Source organism: Leguminivora glycinivorella, chromosome 17, assembly GCF_023078275.1.
Source record: "Leguminivora glycinivorella isolate SPB_JAAS2020 chromosome 17, LegGlyc_1.1, whole genome shotgun sequence".
NCBI classification, from domain to species: Eukaryota; Metazoa; Arthropoda; class Insecta; order Lepidoptera; family Tortricidae; genus Leguminivora; species Leguminivora glycinivorella.
In genome coordinates this window covers 4813691-4828648 of record NC_062987.1, presented here as the reverse complement: position 1 = coordinate 4828648, position 14958 = coordinate 4813691, and the positions used below count along the sequence as shown (strand labels likewise).

Here is a 14958-nt window from a genome sequence, read left to right as displayed (position 1 = left end):
CCAGAAAAAAAACTGTTTTTTTTCACGGTTTTTTTTCATGTTTTTTTTTCAAGCCAGAAAAAAAACCGTTTTTTTGCAACCCTATAGGTACCTTACAACATTTTAAGTTCTCGCGCTTTGTACACATATTTGAAGTCACATACAGGTCGAACGCGATTAATTAACATTATTTTACCTTTTTTCCCAACGTTTCGGCCGGGTTGCACTGGCCGTGGTCGCGGAAGATAGGAACCTTAGATAGGTACCTTATATTGAGAACGTCACATTTTGTGATATTTAATTATTGTGAGAGGACACGTTTCGTTGGTGATATTTGATTGATTGACCAGAATTCAATTAAATCAAAAATTTTACTGTATAAATTCCAGGTGTTTTTAAATAAAATGATGTTGATGACTGTTTCTACGAATACAAATTACGAGTATGTAAGCTAATTGATTTTTATACAGCGGGGCAAATCTCGACTAGGGGACAATTTGTTAATGTTCCATTTTTTCCATTATTACACTATGATGTTGAGTACTACATGTATTTTAATATAAATATGTATTTTTAATATAAAATGATAACGTTAGTTTTGTCTCCTGTGTTACCTAAAATAGTGCTAGTCTGAAATATTTTCGTTAAAAATAGAACATCTGTAAAATGCCATATTGAATAATTTTGTTTATTTTTAATGACGAATTATTAGATACCATGTAAAATATAAATAATTAAATAACAAAACATTGATATATGATGCACGGGTATCTTGTGTAGGAACATCATGAGTAAATTATAATGAATTGTAAAAGTATTTGAGTTATTAGGTATAAATAATAAGTTATCACTTCTATATCCTTCACTAACCTCAATTGTAGCTTTAAATCTACATCATATCATCCGCTATATAGATATTAGCCGATTTGATCAAAGTTTATATTATTTATGTCGGTTTTACTAACACGTACGTTCATTTATCTGTGATTCTTACGTATACATAATAAATAAATAATAATAATCAACTTATTACAATAAACATCATGAGTAAATTATAATGAATTGTAAAAGTATTTGAGTTATTAGGTATAAATAATAAGTTATCACTTCTATATCCTTCACTAACCTCAATTGTAGCTTTAAATCTACATCATATCATCCGCTATTGGCACCGTGCAAAGCGGGTGGAGGGGGTAGCAAAAAGGGACCCCTTTCTTTCCCATAAACTTTTTGGTCAGAATTTCGTTAGTCATAAGTTGTTATTCATATATTTTGTGGTCATAAACATCACTAGTCATAATTTTTGTTACGAATAATGCTTAATGGTACTAACATTAACAACCCATAATATTGGATGCCATAACCTTAAAAGTCATAAAGTTGATGAGTATAAAATTGAAAGGCATAACAATAATTATCCAGAAATATTACTAGGCATATTTTTTGAAGCCCTACTGATTGTTCTGCATACAGTTTTAAGGCATAAACCTCATAAGTCATAATCTTTGTTACAAATAACGTTTAATAGTTCTAACGTTAACAACCCATATTATAGAATACTATAATCTTAGAATCAAGAAAGTTGATGAATATAACATTTAAAACGGATCCCTTTGTTAGCCAGATTATCATTAGTCATAATTCTGAAACGGTTTCATTAGGGTCACCTATAGGTTAGGTTAGGTTTGTTTTATGGCAATCCTGAAAAGTTACGCGTTTTTGAGAAAAACCAAATTATGACTAACGAAAATGTGGACAATCGATACATTATACCTTATGACTTTATTGGTAGTCCGCATTTACCTCGCGTCCATTAGAACGGAAATAGGACCCCTGCCCCCCTTCTACTCGTTGACGAAGCCGAATACTACAAAAATCAGCATGCAAAGGAAGAAATGGCGGGAAAATCAGTGAGCTCATTGAGTATTTTAATCCTCATTTCTCAGCTAGGTTCGCTAGTTACCTTGTGTCATTCAGAGCAAAAATAGGAGCCCCGCATAGCGAGGCTCCGTCGAATCGCTGGCGGGGCCTAATACTTTTAAAAGCAACATGAAAAAATAAAACACATAACATGTAAAAGACGAAATGGCGGGAAAATCAGTGAGCCCAACGAGAAAATTTTCATTTCTCGGGTAGGTTCGTTAGTTACCTTGTGTCATTCAGAGCAGAAATAGGAGCCCCGCATAGCGGGGCTCCGTCGAATCGCTGGCCGGGCCTAATATTCTTAAAGGCAACATGAAAAAATTAAACACATAACATGTAAAAGACGAAATGGCGGGAAAATCAGTGAGCCCAACGAGAAAATTTTCATTTCTCGGGTAGGTTCGTTAGTTACCTTGTGTTCTTTATAATGAAAAATAATATAGATCCCATTGAATGTTATGATTAAAGTTAATGTGGACAGTAATCATTATTACTTGCGAAAATATACTTTACGACAATTATGACAAACATGTTTATTGCTTTCAACATTATGTCCATAATACAAAATGCAATTTGATTATTATGCCAAACAATGTTTATGACTAACAATAATGATGACTTGCAAAAATCTGACCTCCAATTTCTGACATTCAACTTTATGACTAATGATAATATGACTATTAAAAATTATGACTAACAACGTTATGGATTGTAAAAATCGGACTAAAAAAATTATGGGAACCAATAGAGACCCTAGCAAAAACGATCACAGCGCACGCTACGGCTAAAATTGACATCTTTGTCGCTGACTTCAGCTGTCAAATCCATATTAAAGTGAACATTTTCTTATGGTTTTGAGATAAATTTAAATGAATTTAATATGGGCCTAGTAAGATAACAACACTGTAATAACTGTAATAACACCAAGAAGAACAGCGACTGTAAATTCTACCAATTTCCAAGACCGTGGTGGAAACGAGACCAAAGAAAAAAGTGGATAATTGCCGTTAGAAGACGAAAGTAAGTTTATATAAATTTTACTGAAAGTACGTAATCCTTTGATAAAAGTATTGATTTAAAATTTTTATGGTGAATTACTATATTACAGTCCCGATGGATCCCAGTGGCAGCCAAAGCCAGATGACAGAATTTGTAGTGCACACTTTATTGGAGGTAGAAAAGCTGATGAGGAAGCCAGTCCAAGTTATGTTCCAAAGTTATTTCCTCCTGTGTACAAATCAAAACGGATTGATGAAAATGCGGAAATGTCAAGGTTTCAACGTTACCTGAAACAAAGAAACATGAACACATGTACAACAGCAGAAGCAGCATCAGTCCATCCTAATAATTCAAGTGAATTGGAATTGCTGGAAAATGGTGTGAATTTAAACGTTGATAATGAATGTCAAGTGGACCTATATTTTTCTAAAAATGGACAGAATTCAGGACAGGCGTTTATCTGTAACAGATACATATTTTATGGCAAAGAAACATGTGATGCTGAGGTTCAAACAGAAATTGACATCAATACAAATACTACTAAGACTTTTAAAATGATGAAACACAAAAGCTGTGATACTGGTCAAAGCATTTCTATAGACCAAGCCACAATGACCGATGACAAATACTTTGCTGGATTTCAATCTATCAATACCAATGAACAGCTTGTCGATCTTACAGGTGTTACTCTTAACAACTTTAACTTTTTACTAAAATTTACCAAAAAAAACCACAAATATTTGGTTAATGAGAAAGATAGACTACTTCTTTTCTTGATGAAAATGAAACTTGGCTTAACATTTTCCGCACTAAGTGTTCTGTTTGCTATTCATAGAACAACAGTGTCGAGAATATTTTACTCATATGTTGAAGAATTAGCAGCTGCTACGTCAAATTTGGTTTTTTGGCCGGACAAAAATGTTGTACAGACGACAATGCCGTAATGTTTTCACCCTGATTATAGTAACACTCGAGTAATTATTGACTGTACTGAGATTCCTATAGAAGTACCATCAAGTGTTGATAATCGTGTGTTCTGCTACTCGCACTACAAACATGGGTTCACTGCGAAAGTGCTTATTGGTATAACTCCTTCAGGCTTCATTTCACTCAAATCAAAAGTAAGTGGTGGAAGAAAAAGTGACTCACAAATAACTGTTGAGTCAGGATTAGTAGACCTCTTAGAAAATGGAGACATTGTTTTGGCTGATAAAGGATTTCCAGCAATAAAACAAGTCATTGATGAAAGTGGAAAAAGCATCACTTTTATCATGCCACCATTCCTTCAGCATAAAGGAGAATTTACAAGGGAAGAAACAGATGCCACGTATAAAATAGCTAGAGTCAGAATCCACGTTGAGCGAATAATGCAGAGACTGAAGGTTTATCACATTTTAAATAAAATTCCGGAGAATTTATTTCATCACATTGATGATATATTACATATTTGCTGTGTTCTGGTAAATCTTCAACCTCCAATATTTTCATGTAAATAAAACAAGGTTTTGTAATATATATTGTATATTATTTAATGTTATTTGTATAGTATTAAAATGTATTGCAATTTAGTATTCCACTTTATTTTTCTTTTACCAATGAACCATATAAATTATATTTGAAATATGAGCTGATGAAAATGACCTAACAGTGAACTGATCAACAGTTTCATAAGCCCAATCTGCCCAATGTACTTAATAGTACATTACAATACAAGTGCGGAAAAGGGGAAGTTCGAAACGAGTGGCGATAAATTGAAACATGACCGAAGAGAGTTTTAAATCGATACGAGTAACGAATTTACTTTTTGCACGTGTATCGTATGACAGTACGTGGCCCTCCAAAATTCTATCTACAAGAAATGAACTACTTCTCGCACTAGTGCATAAAAAAAGCACCATCTGTACTGAAAAACGTCGTACGATACACGTGCGTAAAGGAAATTCGTAACTCGTGTCGATTTAAAATACTCCCTTCGGTCATGTTTTAATTTATCGCCATCCGTTTCGAACTTCCTTTTTTACGCACTTGTATCGCAATGTACTATTTATGTACATGCCACTAAAAATCAGACTTTTATTAAATAATTAATAACAATCATGAATAACATAAACAAGTGATATTTATTTTATCATATATATTTTTAAACACAATAACATAACTCCCAACATTTGGAAGAGGATATTAACTCCTTAGTCTAAAAGTTAACTTAGTCATTAGCATTTATTGAATAATTTTGTTTCATTTTAATTAAATATGTATGTATTAAGACTGCTAAACATAACCCTTCCTCTTGGCTTTGCCTCAGTTGTCACAATAATAAATATTTTTAATTAGAACGAAAACATATTCTTAATTAAATCAGTATTAAAAACATTATCAACATAAACATGTAATATTTATGTTAACACTATTATTATATTTAAATACATAAATATAATTTTTTTAGCTTTACAATTGCACTAAAAGTTTAGTTTATTCTTGTACAATACTCTTCCTCTTCTCCGTCGAATTACTCTTGGCAGAACACCTGGGTGCGGCTAGCCACCCTGGGTGGCTAGCCGAATGGCACAATCGCTCACGAAACGCTCACGAAACGAAGCGCTAGTAGATATCTATCTCTATCGCGCTTGCGTATTGGCGCGACAGAGCCAGCGGCGTATCGCTTTCGTTTGGCGTCGGAGAAATGCCATTCGGCTACGGGGCCAGGCAAATACTACTTAGTACGTAGAATACAACAGCGGTAAATAATTTTTAAAGTAGAATTCCTCACTTTTTAAAATTACAGTTTTTATAAAATTTTCATCCCTGTCTACTCTAACTATACAACTACCAATTGGTGAGTATATAAATAGATCACACATAGTCATTCCAGTCATGTACATTTGTACTTGGATTTGAGTATAATATGGCTTACTTTTTTTTAGTTCTGGTTCATCATTAACTAACTCCAAATATTGCACATTACACTTTTTCTTGTCAAAATCAACAATCGGTTGGTTTTTGCAAGATATTGGGCATTTAACTTCCACTAACATTTTCACACATTCATCCTGTATAACAACGCCATCTAGACTAGTGCACAACCACGGCTGTTCTTTACTAATAATAACCCCTAGTCGAATAACTCTACAATTTTTTAAAATTTGGTACTCTTCCAATGCTTGTTTTTCATTATTTGTGCCATACCGAGTAGCTGCGCATTCGACAGGTTTCGGAAACAGAATTTGTTGTGCAAGACTCTCCACTGTTTTAGTTTTACGCACTTTTATATCATGTATCAGCTGCAAAAGTGGGTGGCGAATTTATCAATGAATTCATTCATAATTTTATATCATGTACATTAGTACTTGACGAAATCCTTAATCTTCTTGCCGAGTGCCACGCTTCACACATTGATTGTTCAATGGTATCACAACATAATTTCGAAATTTCTGTATCTTCCATCACAACATGCAAGACATAAAAGTCATGAAAAGTTGGTTCTGTACTATAAACTGCACTACTTTTGTAGACTGGGAACTCTTGTCTAAAAACATTAAAGTTTTCAAGACATATCACACAATCTTCTCTTTGTAAATTAATATCAGTCTGTTCAACTAAACTTTGGACAACTTTGCTAACAGAAGTCTCTATATCTTCAGCATGACTTTTAGCAACAGCAGCTTCTAGGATACGTTTCAGAGCACAACCTTCCTTCAAATCCGAGATATCAAACTCACAAGGTTCACACTTCTGTTTTTTTGCTGTGGGATACATTTCATGGAAGTATTTTCCTTTAGAATATTTTTCCTTGGAAAATTGACGGGCACTTGGCTTACCCCAGTGTTGTTCCTGACTGGTCTTCGTAAAACTGTTTTCATTATTTATGAAGTATATAAGTGCTGCAATGTGCTTGCACTTCCCACTCTTATTATAAACACAGTCTCACGATACACTCTCAACATGAGAACTGGTGTTTAGCTGTAAATAAAATGATTTGTTAGACACAGAATAAACTTTTGTTGAACAGCATCGAAACATAAAAATCTGCTTACAAACAAAGTTGTCTTGTACGCCGTTGCCGTGACAGAAGTTTGCCGAACCACTCGGGCTTTAATAATACAGGTCATGTCTTCTTGGCGAATGTGTTCAACCTCAAGGACGTGCCCAGCCTGCACCAATTTCTTCCCTTTATTGATCGTCTCCGGTTGAAAAATAATTTCATGGGTGATGGCAGTAAACCCCGTTTTAGTGACCAAAAGGCTCATTTCTCGCTGAAATCAACAATGGGCAATAATTTTACTGACTAACATCGTCAAAATTTGTCTAATATTGTAAAAAACCACTAGTTTTCATTAATCTTTTTCAAATATTAACTTACGTTTTGTTTGACAGCGGCGACAATAGTGTCCAGAATGGCCACCTGACACATGGCGCTGTCGTCGCGCACGGTCCCAATATAGATATTAGCCGATTTGATCAAAGTTTATATTATTTATGTCGGTTTTACTAACACGTACGTTCATTTATCTGTGATTCTTACGTATACATAATAAATAAATAATAATAAGAGTTTTGAATGATTCACGGTTATTTTCATTAGACTTATATTGACCGGGATATAGACCGTGATTACCTTTTGAGATTGGTAAGAGAAGCCATTGAGATTCACAAATATAAAAATTTCAATCGCGAGGATGGCTTCAAACTATCTAATGTATGGAATCCAGTGATTTGTTTGTGTAAAAAACCGGTGAAGTCAGAATTGAACAAACGTAGTGACACTGTGAGTGTAGTGTGTTTGGACAGACCATCGAGTGTGAACGCGACCAGTGGTAACGCTGAAAGTGAACGCAGCCGACGCGCGCGAAGGAGGGTAGATCGCGCGCTGTCTATACAACTTTAACATCCACCCGCCTTCGTCAGTTTTCCGTGATCATGATGCATGCAACTGCGTCGAAATATCGGGAGCTCGACAAAAATCAAAAAGGTAATCACGGTCTATATCCCGGTCAATATAAGTCTAATAAATAATAATAATCAACTTATTACAATAAATATTTTCTTATGACTCCATATTGAACACCTAGCTTGAAAATGATTTATTTTATAAAAAAAAAAACAACATTGCTAAATAAGTTGTCGAGTCCTCCTAGTGGGTACGAAGTACCTGTATCAGGAGACCTCGCTCTTCCAGAATTACAGTTTATAATCTTTTACTATAGGAAGTTAATGATCATTTTTTATTTCAATTATTCTAATGAGATCAACAGGTAAGTGCTTTATTTATTTATACAATACAATTTTCTTATATTATACTAGCATGCAGTTGTGTGTTCGCGGCTTCGCGCGTATGCAAGTGCGCGCGTGCGCGCGTATGCAAGTGTGTGTTTGTGTGCATGTGTGTGTTCATGTCAGTGCACGTGAGTGATATAATTTGTTTAATTTTATTGGTTATTTACTAATCAAATCCTCAGTAGCTTTGTAGTCAAGCTCATCTAGCCAATTAGTTATTGTTTTTTTGCAACCATATCTATTTAGGAGGTATATATAAATTTCCTTATTTATCTTATTGTATATAATTGCAGATTGTACCTCAAATTGCCTTCTCTGAAATGATGAATTGCATCTAGGCAGAGGTATAACTCTGTGATTCCTTCTTTGTGTTAGCACGTTTCCACCATTCGATTACTATTAACTCATTTGTTGAAATTTTTTCAATTTTAAAAGTTGTCCACCCCACTTTTTTTTTATTTGGAAATTTTTATGTGGTTCCCACTCAAAATCGCGAGCTTTTTCAATCCTTATAGGAGAAAAAAAGTGTCCCAAGGTTTTTTTCCCATTCCGTTACCATTTTTTCATACATTTTGTATGGCGTTAGCGGAATGGAAGGTTTGAAAAATATATGGAAATCTTGGGACATTTTTTCCCCAATCAGGACCGAAAGATTTCACGATTCTGATTATGAATTCTGTGAAAAATACCCATGTAAAAAAAAAATGGGGTAGACAACTTTAAAAAAGTAGCCCCTATAAATGTGATCCTGACATTCTGATAGCTTCTAAATCGATATTGTTTTTATAGCTTTATAAATAAATACAAAACAATGGAAGTGTAAAACCTGTTTTAATTGGTATTTACAGACTAACCCGCTCCTCGGGGCATAATAACTTGATCTTTCTCGGCCAGAATTAATTTCCCAATGGGACGTTATTCTGCTTCATTTACTTCAATACTCATTTTTTTGTTAAATGAACTAATTTTTATTGTGTTGAGTTGAGACTGGAGGGTGCGCGGAAGCAACTTTTCCTAAAAAGGATGTCCTCGTTTCTATTCACATATTAATATCGATGAAAATATTTTATATATCAATGCAAATGACAATGTAAGCAATGACAATGTGTCATTTTTTTATATAAAACAGTTATTATATCACACGAAAATCGGCCTGGCAGTAGTAGGTAGGTAAAAGTAGCAGGCGACTGAAAGCTAAACTTATAAGAATGCAATAAGGTACAGTGGGGCAATTCTCGACTGGGAGACAATTGTAACTGATCCATTTTTTCCATTATTACACTATGATGTTGGGTTCTACATGTATCCACTGAACACGCTTACCATATATAACCGGTGGACACAGTGGACACTCTATTTAATAATGCAAACATTGTTTAACATGGAAAAAATGGATCAGTTACATTTGCCCCCCAGTCGATATTTGCCCCGCTGTATCTTTTTTTTTTGTAATTTGACGTTTAGCGAATGTATAAATCTCCAACATTGTATCAAGTCCTTTATTTTATACTTTATTCATTCAACATTATTTGAGTTATTTATATTTTTAATTTTTCGAAAAACTACGTGTCTGTATCTGTATATTATTTTGAATTATTTAAATATTTATATCTGATTACTGTATATGTTTAGCAAGTAAATACATACAGACAGAGATTCAAGTTTGCTTTATATATTTGTCTCTGGTAAGGCCTAATCTTACTCAGTTATGTTCACTCTTAAAGTTGCAGGTTTGGCTTACCCGGATGAGGGCCGCACAAATATTTTATAAGGGTTAAGAGCATAACCCAGGAGGGTATATTACATCTTGACCAAAATTATGTTTTGGTTTGAAGAAAAAAAATTAATTTATAAGTAAGTTTTATGAAGCTATGGAGTTTATTTATTTAGAAACTTTACACAGATAGGAACTTATAAAACAACAAAGGTTAAAAATTCAAGAAAATTAAGTATTATTTGGCATACACCTTAAAACGTTAATTTCTCCCTAAATGCGAATGGTGCATAAAATTAACCAAATTATAAACGCACCCTTTCAAGCATCGTACCTATTAAAGGTACGCAATAAAAAGGGATGAACCTTGTTTACCGAAAAGTTAAAGCCTTTCGTCTCCAAATGAAGTTTTAATCCCCATTGAGTTGGTAATATGTGTGTGGAGCGAATCCTTTTTGAATTTATCTTACCGGAGAAGACGTGGCCTACATTGATGTTTTCGTAGGGGATTTGCCCCAAGTTGCGTCGCCTTATCTCGAAATGGAGTAAACGCATTCACAGTACCTCTGCACTTAGTCCGTTTTCCTTGAGTTTGCGGAGTTGGCGCCCAATCCAAGCCAGGCACGGTTCCACAGGATATTTTCCTTTCCTTCGACATGCGATCTTGACGACTGGCTTTTGTGATTTAAAAAGATTTGTGCAGGCAAAACCGCTTACGGCTCTGTCGATATAGTAACGGCTTTGTCTTGTTGTTAACGGTTACGGCTTCCGTTGCATACCGCTTTTAATACCTAAGCTGACTTTGTTATAACGACGTCGTTATCCATAACAATGGGTAAAGATCAGATAGTAACATAACTAACCTAGATCTGTTTTAAAATTCAGAATAAACATGTTTTAAATATATTATTTGCTTACCCGCAGATAGCTACAAAATGAAATAAGTAGTGATAACTTATTTTATAGTATGATCAATGGGAATTTTCAGAATTTAGGTCCCCCCAATTAGCGTAAGTTGTTAACAAAAATTAACTCACTGTCAGTTTTGTGACGACAAATTAAGCTTAAAATATGTCTAAAAATTCACTTTTTTCACAATCTGAATGTAAATTATCGCTTAAAGTTTATGTAATTAACACAAAAACAATTTTTTTATTGAAATTTTATGCTTACTTATCGTCACAAAACTGACAGTGAGTTAATTTTTGTTAACAACTTACGCTAATTGGGGTCCAGATTCTGAAAATGCCCCAATATACATGAAAGGATTCCTGGATACAGTTTTTAAAAGTAAGTAGGCTCTAAATAGTACATTACATCAGAGGCCGGGAAAATGAGGATTTCCGGCCAAGTGGGTATATACGGCCGAGCGAGCGTGCGAGCGGATTCCCGGAATCGTACCCCTATACGAGGCCGGGAATGCGTTTTCACGCCGAGGCATGTATAGTGCTTTTCTCAAACATACAATGAAATAAAAAAAAATGCTCTAAAGGACAATATTTTATTAAAAAAAGTTACTTTGCAGGCCGAGGCCTAAAAAATAATATGAAATCCCTTTACAGTCCTCTCGAGTTGTTGCGCCCAAAAAGCGATAATTCCCAGCCCATTTTAAGGAACGTAAAGACAATATTTCATTGCATGTTTGAGAAAAGATATTTTTTTTATAAAGATACGAGCAAATTTCGTCATTGTGGTTAGTGACAAGGTTTTTTTTTACTTTAGAATGTCACATAATTATGTCTTGAATTTAAAACCTCAAGACGCCTTTACACGACTAAGGCCCACGGTTAGTGGGCTGTCATCTGTCAAATTCCATATAAAATGGTGGGTTAACCCCCCTCGTTTCACATACATCCGCTTCCACAAATAGTAGGTTTACCCTTGAATCGCCGACAGACACTTGTTCGAATATTATTTCAAAGACAACGTTTCAAATAATTTCATTTCATCGACAGTTCATATCGTAGAACAATCTATACAAGTAAAATCAAACCGTAGACTTTTATTTCGTAGATAAGTTATTCCGAGTATACTTTATATCGTGGTATTTTGTTTCATATTTTTTTCATTTCATTTTGTTTTACATTAAATACAATTCATTACGCATAATATTATTTCAATTATGATTTTTTCTAAAATTTCACAATTTGTAAACTGTTTGTTTGGTCACAGTTCTAACCTAACCTAAACCTACTTAAAAAAAGGTTCGTTGTTGTGTAGGGTCGCAGTTGTAACCTAACCTAAACCTACTCTGTAAACTATTTGTTTTTGTGTGTGGTCACAGTTCTAACCTAACCTAAACCTAATTTAAAAGCCATTCGTTGTTGTGTAAGTTGCAGTTCTAACCTAACCTAAACCTACTCGGTAAGCCGTTTGTTTCTGTGTGATCACAGTTCTAACCTAACCTAAACCTACTCTGAAAGCTGGTCGTTTTTGTGTGTGGTCACGATTCTAACCTAACCTAAACCTAATTCAAAAGCCATTCGTTGTTGTGTAGGTCGCAGTTTTAACGTAACCTAAACCTACTCGGTAAACCGTTTGTTTCTGTGTGATGTGTGCCAATGGTCACAGTTTAGAGGTAATTATGGACGTATGTGATATGTCACGATAAAATCGACAATTTGAAGATTCCTAGAACAGAAACATCTTTAAATGTGTAGTACGACAAATGAGAAAGTTTTGTAATTATACGTCGAATAAATGAATTGCGATGTTTTGTAGTTCTGCTGTTTGAAGTACTTTGAAACGAATCAGCGATGAAGAAATAGTAGTTGAATAGTATTTACGATAACTAAGAAAAATTCAAATAAATAGTAGTTGAAACGAAATTACTCGAAACAATTTTACTCGAATTAAAGTTTCGATGATTTGTTGTCGCTGAAATGATATTCGATGAAAAGTTTGTCGGCGAAACAAGGGTACACCCAAATGGTAATACATATTATAATTATGTTTCCTATGTTTCATCTACAATGTACAATACGCCTAAATGTTTCAAAAGCAATTAGTTATTAATATTCAATGGTTGGTATTTAAATGACTTTGCCAATGAAATATCATTATGTACCTACCATGCAACGTATGATGCTATTTCCGAAAGTTTAAATTTAAATTTATCGGTAAATTTGATGCGGTAACCAATGCTTTACTTCGTTCGCCGAAGTGACAGCTGAGCTTCGGCAGCCAAAGTTTCTGGGGCCATCATATATTGTTTACCAGCTTTGAGTACTTAATACTATCCGCTAGTAAAGTTTTACTTTAGAAATATATACAAATTCTTTACGTGATATTGCATGATTTAAGCCGGGTCGAAAAGGTTGATTAAAATTATTTTCACCACACCAACTGATAAAGGCTTAGTTTGCTATTAGAAAACAGATAGCAAAATTGCATTTTATCCACAAGAGCGCATAGAAATTTCATACAAATTTTAACTTGATAATTTGAGTTGGCTGGTAGAAATTACCTATAAATGATGATTTTGAATTATAAATATTGAATAAATCGATAAATTTGATTTAGTTTGAAATTTTATAGTCAGTATTTTGTTCGTGTTGGTGTGGTGAAAAAATTAAATTTGTCAATTTAATTCCAATTATTTTGATTTAATGATGTTACTTGGTTCGAATCCACGATTTTTAAAAAATCGGAAAATATCATGCCACTCACGTTACCTACGCTTTATTAATATCCTACAAGGCTGGTGATTTGCTCGTGCTGCGTATTTTAGTAGTATCCTTCTTTGTTTACAATACAATCCATTAATGCGCAAATATTCTTAGAATGCGGCTACGCCAAATGAACAGCACTTAAAAACAAAACTGCGATTCGCAAATCCTCGGCTAACTGAATAGCGCGGTTGTGACGTTCGATTCTCGCGAAGGATAAAAAATATTTGTATGCAAAACCAACGCAACGTGGTTTTTAGCACACAAAAATGTAGTCCGCGGTCTGCCTACACCAACGTACCTACCGTGAAGCACCGCAATGTTTATGTTTGTAAACTCATGCTCCCCTGCGAGCAAAGTTGAAAACTCGCTTTTCAACTAAAATGCACAGATTTCAGCTGTTTGTCATTTTTGACCGAAATCTGCATATATTTTCTCGTCATGTTTTATACTTACGTCTCCCCCTCCGAGCAGCTTTTGATGTAGAACTTAAATACATTTGCTTTTCCTTTCCACATATCCGGCTATATTTTAATGTTATCAGGTAGTTAATCTACATAATATCTTCATAAATAACTTACCTTCGTGAACGGAAGTGTGCATTATGTAGACGGCATGGAAATCCCACGATTATTATAATCCACTCGGCAGTCAGATATCGGACGTAATGCAAAGTAAACACTGAGACATTTCACATGACGTTCCGACCACGATTGGCGTTAACCTAATTCATGCCATTATTTACCTACATTCATTCATCTCAATCCAAACGTAAATATTGGGAGTATTTAGTCGTGTTTAGGACATACACGTTCGTACGCACGCAGCCACAAGTGAGAATGTCGCGTCGGGAACGTACAGCGGTTCTAAGATTGTGTTTTTATAGTGCGGTTATGTGAGGAGAAGCTTGAAGTGTGGCTTCTGGGGCGGCGGCGCGAGCGACGTGACGCGGCGTCGGGCGCGCGGACGAAACTGGCAGGGGCGGGGGCGCCTGAAACCTCCGTAGACTGCGCGACGCCCGCCTACCGTGCCGGGACGCCGATACAGCATTAATACTTGTTTTGCTAAAAGCGATTTCGATTTGTCGGTCCCCGAATTGGGAAAGTTAGACGGATCTTGTCAGCGATAAAGGGTTAGCTAATCAATACCACATTTAACTCTTATCTAATAAAGCTCTCAGAAGTTCGATGTGTGATCGTAAGTTGGGCTTACGCGGATTATGACACGGTCGGGTGGTTTTGTGTTTAACGTTGAATCCCGATGCTGAGTTTAGTGAAGACAAATATTGTGACAAAAGCCGAGTAGACACGGGCAAGTTTCAGAGGACAGGGCTCTGCAAATATTGGAGGGCTCCTGAGAGAGACTCCCCGCCGCTACACTACCTCTGTTATTGTGCCTATA

General features: G+C 35.0%; 2 protein-coding genes across 2 annotated transcripts in view; one reads left to right on the top strand and one right to left on the bottom strand.

Moving 5' to 3' along the window:
* Positions 1-14445, bottom strand: part of LOC125235507 (semaphorin-2A-like) — a 782062-nt gene extending 767617 nt beyond the window's left edge. Inside the window, exon 1 of the mRNA XM_048142078.1 lies at positions 14139-14445. The gene's annotated coding sequence lies outside the window, so the exon portion shown is untranslated. The remainder of the gene's footprint in view (positions 1-14138) is intronic.
* LOC125235509 lies at positions 2813-4162 on the top strand. Its single transcript, XM_048142082.1, has 2 exons — positions 2813-2922; positions 3011-4162. The coding sequence occupies exon 2, from the start codon at positions 3168-3170 to the stop codon at positions 3843-3845; it is 678 nt and encodes a 225-aa protein (XP_047998039.1). The 5' UTR covers positions 2813-2922; positions 3011-3167; the 3' UTR covers positions 3846-4162.
* Positions 14446-14958: the final 513 nt, after the last annotated feature.